Here is a 9,658-nt window from a genome sequence, read left to right on the forward strand (position 1 = left end):
CAACGGCACTCTGCGAGTGTTTCGCACGTTCAGATGATGTGCAAGGAGACGTGCCACTCGTGTAGTATTTGACATCATTCCTGCGCACCGGCACGGAGGCAGTACGTGTCAGCCGAAGACACCATTAGTAACAAGAAAAGCAAAAACAAAACGAAAGAAAAACATGGCGGCTGGCGTTTTTTAAGCGGCTGAATATGCACTGTCGCGCCGTTTGTAGCGTCGTAGGAGCAGTCTACTGGCATGCTTTCAGCGCCAAGCAGCAGCGCGTGAGCATCTGATTAATGAAAAAACGCGCGTGCACCGTGGTCGTCGCACGCTAAGCTGATCTACGATGACTGACGTCAGGGTCTCCGTGAGGAAGCTCGAGTTCCTCACCGTGGTGTACGAAGCGCTGCGCCAGATCCAGAAACTGCTCGCCAACGAAGGCCGCAGTCCGACATATGCGCACGTCGCGAAGGAAATTGCCGAGGAGTTCGTCTTTCAGGACTACGACCAGCGGCGAATGCCGCAGCAGCATCCGCAGTCCGCGGCGCACATGCGCCGACGTCGGAAGCTGTCGGCGATCCGCGAACTGCAGATCATCGCGAGCAGCTTTCAGTACGCCAAGTCGGACATGTGCCAGAAGGTGTTCTTCATCCTGTTCCCCTCGGCCAACCCGAGCGTCATGGACGTGCGCGTCCCGCTGCTGTCGCGCCTCGTCTCGCTTTCCATCGCGCTCAAGAACCACAACGTCCTCAACTGCGTCGGCTTCTGGATGCACGTGTGTGGCTGCACCTCGGAGCCGTCGCTGCACATCGTGCGCCATGTGGTCGGGGACTACCTCAGCCTCATCCCGAGCTCGGCCGAGATGCTCAAGGAGCTGGCCAACATCTCGCCGCTGTTCTGCGCCTCCCTGGCCACCTCGCTGACGCACATGACGCCGACGAACCCGTCGCGCGAGGTGGTCGACCTGCTCGCCTCCTGGGTCCGGGCGCAGCCGCTGCTCTGTTTCACCCCGATGGAGGCCATCCCGCCCCAGTTGTACACCCAGTGCCTGCAGACATTCATCCCGGGTCTCGTGGCCTGGTGTGATGTAATAACTTCTACAGCTCTAGTAGTTTTATTCTGTCTATGGAGTTAGACGTCCTCATGCTTTGCCGTTTCTTAATCAGATCTTTAGTCTCCTGAGATAGCTTCCTGGTATCTTGTCGAGCCATCCTACAGCCTACTTCTACTGCGCACTCCGTAATGATATCTGTAAGACGATCGTTCATGGTATCAACATTGCGGTCGAAAAAACAATACGGTGCCTGCAGTACGTAAAAACAGCAGTTAGCAGTCGTGCCAGGACGGCTGCCAGTCCGTTCAGTAGTGTCGACAGCCGGCTCGGTGGCGAAAGCAGTCGAGCCCACTTATAACAGCCGCAGATATAACGAACGCTGGCTTAGTACGAACGAGGGCGGTGCTACTGTCAAAATATATATATTGGGGCAATGGCACAGTGTCTCACATAGAACGAACTGTTGTGGCCTCAACACTGGTTAGAGCGAACGCGAAGCTTTCGAGCCCCCGTAGTTGACCGAGCCGACGGTGTTTGGCGCGGTTTCGTTTCTGCTGATGACGACGCCGACAATGCGGAGGCATGCACTGACGAAGCTATTGTGCGTGAAGTGCGAGCCCTTCCTGACTGCCCAGAGACCGACGAGGACGATGACGAGGATGCTGCTCTACCGCCGGTTGCTGTGAACGCTTCAACCGCGATCGGTTACATCGCGTCGCTTAAGGAACTCGTGTGCAGCAGAGGCCTTGGCGATGAACATATTACCGCGCTGTAAAAATTACAAACGGCAGTGATGCGATCAGCTTTGAAGAAGCAGACATGCATCACGGACTTTTTTCAAAAATAAAGTTAACTTTCGTCCCGCTTGCTCTTTTTGCCCGTATTATAGGTGGTCCACTTACTAAGAACTTTGGATACAACGAACAAATGCCGCGTGACGATCAAGTTCGTTATAAGTGGGCTCAACTGTATTTCCTGTAGGCCAAGCGGACAATCCCGATCCTCCACCGACCAGCAGATGCCACCCCGCAGTAGGGCCATTAGATGATGGCGATGCGTTTTCTAACACGGCCGGGTATCTGCCTGCGCGTCGTCAGTCGATTCGTACCGTGGGAGCAGGACGGCCAGGAAGTATATGCTAGTGTCTGCAGTACGCAGAAGCAGCGGTTACCAGTCTTGCCGGGACGGCTGCCAGTCTGCTCAGATGTGTCGACAGCCGGTTAGGTGTCGTATTTCTTGTAGGCCAAGCGGACAATCCCGATCCTCCACCGACCAGCAGATGCCCCCCGCTCAGTAGGGCCATTAGGTGGTGGCGATGCGTTTTCTAACACGGCCGGGTATCTGCCTGCGCGTCGTCGTCAGTCGATTCGTACCGTGGGAGCAGGACGGCCAGGAAGTATATGCTAGTGTCTGCAGTACGCAGAAGCAGCGGTTACCAGTCTTGCCGGGACGGCTGCCAGTCTGCTCAGATGTGTCGACAGCCGGTTAGGTGTCGTATTTCTTGTAGGCCAAGCGGACAATCCCGATCCTCCACCGACCAGCAGATGCCCCCCGCTCAGTAGGGCCATTAGGTGGTGGCGATGCGTTTTCTAACACGGCCGGGTATCTGCCTGCGCGTCGTCGTCAGTCGATTCGTACCGTGGGAGCAGGACGGCCAGGAAGTATATGCTAGTGTCTGCAGTACGCAGAAGCAGCGGTTACCAGTCTTGCCGGGACGGCTGCCAGTCTGCTCAGATGTGTCGACAGCCGGTTAGGTGTCGTATTTCTTGTAGGCCAAGCGGACAATCCCGATCCTCCACCGACCAGCAGATGCCACCCCGCAGTAGGGCCATTAGATGATGGCGATGCGTTTTCTAACACGGCCGGGTATCTGCCTGCGCGTCGTCGTCAGTCGATTCGTACCGTGGGAGCAGGACGGCCAGGAAGTATATGCTAGTGTCTGCAGTACGCAGAAGCAGCGGTTACCAGTCTTGCCGGGACGGCTGCCAGTCTGCGCAGATGTGTCGACAGCCGGTTCGGTGGCGTATTTCTTGTAGGCCAAGTGGACAACCCCGATCCTCCAACGACCAGAAGATGCCATCCCGCGGTAGGGCCATTAGATGATGGCGATGTGTTTTCCTACGCGGCCCGGAATGCGCCTGCGCGTCCCGTCGGAGGACAGCTAGGAAGTGTATTCTGGTGCCTGCAGTGCGTTTTTGCATATTGCATATGCTTCCAGAACGTTAAGTAAAGCAGAGCAGGGGTATGCTCACATCGAAAAAGAAGCCTTGGCTGTTGTTTTTGGGCTGAAAAAGTTCCACAAATATCTGTTCGGGCATCGCTTTGAGATTTACTCCGACCATCAGCCTTTGGTAGGCTTGCTCGCTCATGGTAAGCCCGTACCACCCACGAAACACAAAAAGCGCTAATAGACGTCTAAAAAAAGTCTCGGAGGAAAAAGCTTGACATCTAGAAGAAGTTTAATCTAAGCAGTGTTTTAGACTTAGACGTTTACTAGCCCTCTATTAGCTCTGCTAACGCTACGCTTGTATACGGCTAGAAAACTTCTGAGGTAGAACTTTTCTAGAATTTTTTTTAGACGTTCCTTTTTTTTCCGAAATGGGTGCCTGTAATATCTTACGCATTTCAAGACTGATTTTTAGTGCTGCCTTTAAACCCTCTAAATCTTTAAAAATGTTACAGTTCATTTTTCTGGTATACACTCAAAAATGAACTCAAAGCTGATTTGCAATGACCCGAACAATAAGCCCACATTACAAGGGATGTATGGCTGTAGTAATGAGCCATAAATGCATGTGCTAGCACACTTTTCAGTCACTGCGTTACTCTTTATTGAATCCAGTGCATACAACCACACAATAAAGGAAAGGGACCAGGAAATTAATGTTAGAAGCCATGGAGGAGGTAGCTTCACTGGTTTGGCTGACATTACGATGGTAAGCACTTGGATGGCAGGAAAGTGTCGAGCAGCAACCAATTGTTAAATCAAACATTCATTTGGCCCCAGGCCTTGTTCACAACAGATGCGCTGATGATGAAGTTGCTGTGATGTGGATGGCAATGAAGAGCTCGCTAGGTGTTCCAAACATCGCTTTTCTTGCAAGGAGGATGCCAACTAGACGGTAACAAGGGGAAGTCAAATCCAGCTCTGTTCAGCAGCCTGCAGAAGTGAAAAATATTAGAGTAACCAAAAGCACAGTCAGTCAGGTGCATGTAGAATGGCCAATGAGGAGTCGGAAGCAAATAAGACCAGAAAATGGCAAGGAGTGACAACACAGGCAATAAAATAAGCTAACCAAAAACATATATGCATATGATGTCATTGCAAGCGGCATTTCAGCAGAGTGCTACGGCTCACCATAAACTCAAGAAGTCAATCACTGTGGAGGCCTTTAACAGAAGCAAAATTCGAACAGCGTGCATGGACACTGAAAGCCAAGCAGTCAATAGCAAGTGCACTGCCTTACTGTGATGAACACTGTACTCATAGAACCTCCTAAGCTGCATCTTGCAAACGGGCTTTCTCTTACCTGCAAGATGTGGCTGAATCAAAAGTGGTTGATGTTTGACATCTTGCACCGTCGCATGAAAACATAGCAGAGATGCTGCTGTCCTGGTAATGCCTGCATCACTTCAGTATACACCAGAGATGTGTTAAATCTTGGACGTTAACTTGACAGCCACACAGGGCACATCTGAAAGATAAGACAAAAGTGCATGTGTATAAGGTTCCTAACACTGCATTGCCAAAGAAGCCCTTTCTAATCTGTATGATGAAGCTCAAACAGTGGGCAAGAGATTACTTACACCACTGCACAAGAAGCATTAGTCCAGGTTCCCACCTCAGAACTGAAACAATCTCCAGGCCAAGTCGTCTGAACAACCAAGTACAAGGTGCTGCTATTAATTTGCGTGAAACTAGACCAGGTCCTTGCTCCTCCGGCCAACAGTTGGAGTTCTAAAGGACAAACAAACAATGGGGCTTGTGGAATGAACATTAGCAAAGAGCCTAGACCTATACAAAGTCAAAGTCAAAGTGTTTATTTAGACAACTCAATGGTACAGTTGCCTAGGGCGCAGACTAAAAGGCAAAAGGATGACTGACAAAGAGTCCACGCCCTTCTTGCTCCCATTCGAGAGCACAAGACATTCAGCGAGTAAAATAGACACAAAAACGAAATGGAAATACAGAAAGGATTGGTTAACAGTGAGCTGCAGTAATTTCATCTTAAACATTTATCTACAGTTGGAGAAGTACTATGAGAGACAACAGAATAAAAAAAAAGAAAAAAAAGTGGTTATGCCTGGAGTGACAACAGATACATGGTGATGCAATTTTTGAAAGCTTTCAATGATTTGCTTTCTTGAATAATGTTTACAGCAGGATGGTGATCGTTTAAAAAACTGGAAATTCTGTAGCTAAGTTTCTGGGCGCCGTAGTTAGTACGTATTTTTTCCTTATTATAACTTATGTGCCGTATGTTGTAGCTGTGTGGTTTCGTGAGATACTTATGACAAAAGGCGGCAGGATCAGAATGCATTTGTTGGTAAGTGGCTAACGCTATCTTTTTGTTTATAACATTCCACAGTGTAAGCAATTGGTGTTTCCTAAACAATGGGGCAGTGTGGCTAAGGTATGGTGCATTATCCATTAGTCGCAGAAATTTCTTTTGTAATAAGTATATGTTTTCTATGCTTGTTTTAGGTGCTGTGCCCCAAACAAGAAGACAATAGTGGAAACGCGAATGTACCAGTGTGTAGTATAGTTGTTTCTTTAGCCACATAGGCAAAAGGTCCTTTAATTTATACATGATACCAATGGACCTAGAGATACCTGTGCGAACTTTTTCAATGTGAGAGGACCAGTCGAGATGTTCGTGAAATATGACGCGAAGAAATTTATGAGATATTGCACGTTCAATAGATTCATCACAAAATTGAATCAGTATTTCTTGTTTAATGCGCTTGTTACGTGCGCGGAATATAATGTACTTAGTTTTTTTAGTGTTTAACTGCAGTTCGTTAGTGCAGAGCCATGTGGATAAGTTTTGCAGCCATATATTGGTTTCTACTTGGAGGGCTTCCAGATCTTGTCCGCAGAAGAATACATTGGTATCGTCAGCGTACAGTACTATTTCTGGTGTAGAGGACACGTTAATTACATCATTTATATAAAGAAGAAATAACAGCGGCCCAAGGATTGATCCTTGCGGAACTCCATAATGTATCAGACCTAAGCTGGACTTTGCATTCGGAATGTTCGTGTACTGTTGACGATTTGAGAGGTAATTCTTTATTAATGTGAGAGCCGTTCCTCTAATGCCATATTTATATAACTTGTATAACAATATCGGGTGCTTGATAGAATCGAATGCTTTCCTAAAGTCAAGAAAAACACCTAAGAAATCATGAAGTGAAAGAAAAGGTGTCAGCTGCAAAGTGTGCTTACAAAACTTGAGAAGTTGAGCAGGCAAGGAGGTCCTCTGAAAACCACTGTTGAACAGCCTGTACCCAAAACGAAATGTACACAGTGAAGTAGGGACAACGCCAGCTGTGCACGGTGCAATCGTTTTCCAAAAAATAAAAGCTGCCATGCCTGCAAAGAGCCGTAGTACTTAACTGCACTGTCAAACAGCCTGCACACATACAGACCCAAGCAACCACCGATATCCTTCGGACGGCCGACAGAGGTATGTTTCGGATGTTCTGTACGTCCGCTGAACATCCGCAAACAGCGGGTAGACGTCCATCGGCCGTCCGAAAGGTGGCCAAAGGTATACGGTTCGCCGGCCGACGGACGTCCAGTTGAGTACGTCCATTGGCGGATCTTTCTCGAATATTCGCATATATGGTGCATGCGTGCTTTTTACACTCCGCGCGATGCAATAAAACCAAAAACAATTTGATGCATAGCATGCATATTTTATTGTGGTTGATGATACATCAGCAGAGCAATGGGTTATATTCGGAAAATTTCTTAATGTGACTCTTCAAATGTGGCAAGCTTGGGACACACCCGTAGTCTTCCCACCCACAGGATTTCTGAAATAAAAAAGAATGCGGCAAACATCAGTCATGTGAAACAAATGGCACAATGCAGCAGCCCAAGTAAAAACATTGGAACCGATTAATAGAAGTGTTTAATGCTGCAAGTATAACAGACAATGCACTTCAACAAACACCTCAATAAGTATAAGGCAATAACAGCTGTCACTTTTCCACACCATATTTGACAATGTATCTGTTCTTTACTTATTCTCATGGGCCTTAGGGCACTAACCTGCGCAGCACTTTACGCGACTGTGCACAGAAAGCCGCAAAGCTTCCGTTGCGAACCACTGCGAAGTACACGTGCTTCCTATGGTCTGCCTTTCGCGAGTTGTCGCTCTTTATATAGGCACAGTGAACCTAGCGATGCCTTAAAAATTAACAAGATGCGAAAATACTCCGTCCCGCATCTTTGAAGAGGAGTGGGAATTAGCCGCGCGAGTTGAGGGCTCCCGCAGCTGAGTGATGTAGGCTCCCGAAAGTCTGAGAACAGCACACACTTGTGGAAGCCATCTCCTCGCGCTTACTGCTCCCACTGTCCTGTGAACGAATTTTATATGAGCATGCTGCATTGTCCTAGAAGCAAGTTCAAAAAGTGTACTGGATACATACCTTCGTAGGCAATCACATGTGCACTAAGCCTCCTTTAAACCAAGGTCGACGCATTACGGGATTCCGGTGTTCCAGAAGAGCTTCAGGCGCATCCCGTATCTTTCGAATTGCTTAAGTTACATACTACTTTCATCCACAGACCGAACAAAGCCACACATTATAATAACAGAGCTGTAAAGCTCTGCGCGACAACACTACGCGGCAAATCAACAACAGCGCTACGGAGCCGTACTGATGGATTGGATTGGACTGACCGCGAACTGACATCTATGATGATGGTGATAGCAGAATGCACGGGAGTTTTGATTCTTACGAATGGTTTCAATGGCAAGTTTAGCTAGCAAACCGGTGGACATGTCGCACAACTCCACCAATTTGGAGAAGTTTTATAAATATAAAACTAGTCATTGAGTTCTTGCAAAATTCTGCAACACCTGCTTCTCCTCTTAGATAAATTTAGCTCGTTGGCGGCTCTTGCACTGCAGGTAGGAGTGGAATCGCACCAATTTACAAACATCTTCTCGTCAAACCCTCCAACTGATGCAAATAAAATAGTATACATACACGAAAGACGCTAATTTTCTGTGAAATAAAAAACGTCCATACTCATGGCCTGGGAAAATACTCGGCCTTACATCCTTCGGACGTACACCTCGTCTCTCATGCGGATATACAAAAGTGGACACTGCCCGTACGTCCGGCGGATGTACGAATGCGGATATCCGAAATCGGATTGTGTTCGTACGTCCGATGGACGCCCGATCTCGACAAAGGACGTTCGGATCTAGCTCGGACATCCGACGGATATCTGTGGTTGCTTGGGGAGCAGCACCACTGAGTAAACTACTTTTGTGCCGGGGCTCTCAATCGCAATGAAATAAAAGCTTGACGCAGTTAAGATAACCAAAGCCTTTTTAACGCGAGTTTCACTGACGGCAATCACAGCAAGAATTGGAGCACACAGGTGGCCAGATGAGAGTCCTTGGCAAGAATAAAACCTTGCCAGATTGCAAGAGCACAGACTTTAATCAATGTGTAGCAAAAAATTCGCGCCTTATCAAGGTACGCTTAAACAAAGCTGGTTGGTTTGAAGCTTTGTCACGTTCACCTTGTCATCGCCTTGGTAAAGAAAGCAACTCGCATGCGATAGCAGCCTAGCTGTATCCACTTAACAAAAGCTCAAATACATGCAAATGCCCTGTTTTAATACATTCAACGCTGCACTTTGGTATGTAAAACACTGGCTGATACTGTTTTGTGATTTGTAAACCAAAGGTTCAACCAGGCGCGTTAGTGGCTTAGCCGGCAAAGCGGAAACTTTCGCCACAGAAGGTTACTTACTTTTGCGGAAAACGAGGCTCACATCTCAGTGCAACACTGGTAGTAAACGATACCGCAGAAAAAGGGGAAAATGCAAACTGCAGCGGCGTGAAGTGCCAACCAGCGCGGAAAAAAGTGCGCAGCGAAACGTACTACAACGTGCGCAGCATCCGCTTCGCGCGCGTAGCTATCGCTAGCCTCTGCAACGCCAAATGACCAAATGAAGTACTAAATTTCTAAACGTAAAAATAAACAAATGATCAAAGAACCAAAAAACAAATTGAATCTAATACTTTCATGTAAAACTAAGCACTTGCAGCTTCCACTAAGATTTTTTTCTGCTTTAAACGGTTAAAACCACTTTGGCAAACTATCCTGCATCGCCACCGTGCGGAGCGACACCAAGCAGCAAGCTGCGGCGTGACTCAAGAAAGATTGCCTCCAAGATACGCCGCCACGAAAAGATAGCGCGCGGGTGATCTGCGCGATAAACAGCGGCGAGCGAGCTCGGCGAAGGCGGCGGGAAGGCGGCGAAGGCAGCGTGCGCTGCGCCTGTAAATCCGCATGCTGCCGCCAGCTAGCCGAGGCGTAACAGAGGCGTTCGCAACATGAAGCAAATTTTTTCACTCGCGTAACTAC

General features: G+C 48.0%; 1 protein-coding gene and 1 long non-coding RNA gene across 3 annotated transcripts; one reads left to right on the forward strand and one right to left on the reverse strand.

Moving 5' to 3' along the window:
• Positions 1 to 331: 331 nt before the first annotated feature.
• LOC149356536 (integrator complex subunit 15-like) lies at positions 332 to 1,120 on the forward strand. Its single transcript, XM_089576368.1, has one exon. It carries the CDS (start codon positions 332 to 334, stop codon positions 1,118 to 1,120), a length of 789 nt encoding a protein of 262 aa, XP_089432494.1.
• A 2,733-nt stretch (positions 1,121 to 3,853) lies between these two features.
• LOC149356537 (uncharacterized) lies at positions 3,854 to 9,273 on the reverse strand. 2 transcript variants are annotated; one of them, XR_016291656.1, is made up of 5 exons: positions 9,041 to 9,273; positions 6,489 to 6,544; positions 4,847 to 4,997; positions 4,570 to 4,734; positions 3,854 to 4,199 (listed from the first exon to the last, which is right to left on the reverse strand). It is a non-coding gene; the product is annotated as an uncharacterized LOC149356537 (long non-coding RNA). The 2 variants fall into 2 exon arrangements; XR_016291655.1 differs by lacking the exon at positions 9,041 to 9,273 and having other exon boundaries at positions 6,489 to 6,622.
• Positions 9,274 to 9,658: the final 385 nt, after the last annotated feature.

Source organism: Amblyomma mixtum, chromosome 3, assembly GCF_055824585.1.
Source record: "Amblyomma mixtum isolate Tamu chromosome 3, ASM5582458v1, whole genome shotgun sequence".
Lineage (NCBI taxonomy): Eukaryota > Metazoa > Arthropoda > Arachnida > Ixodida > Ixodidae > Amblyomma > Amblyomma mixtum.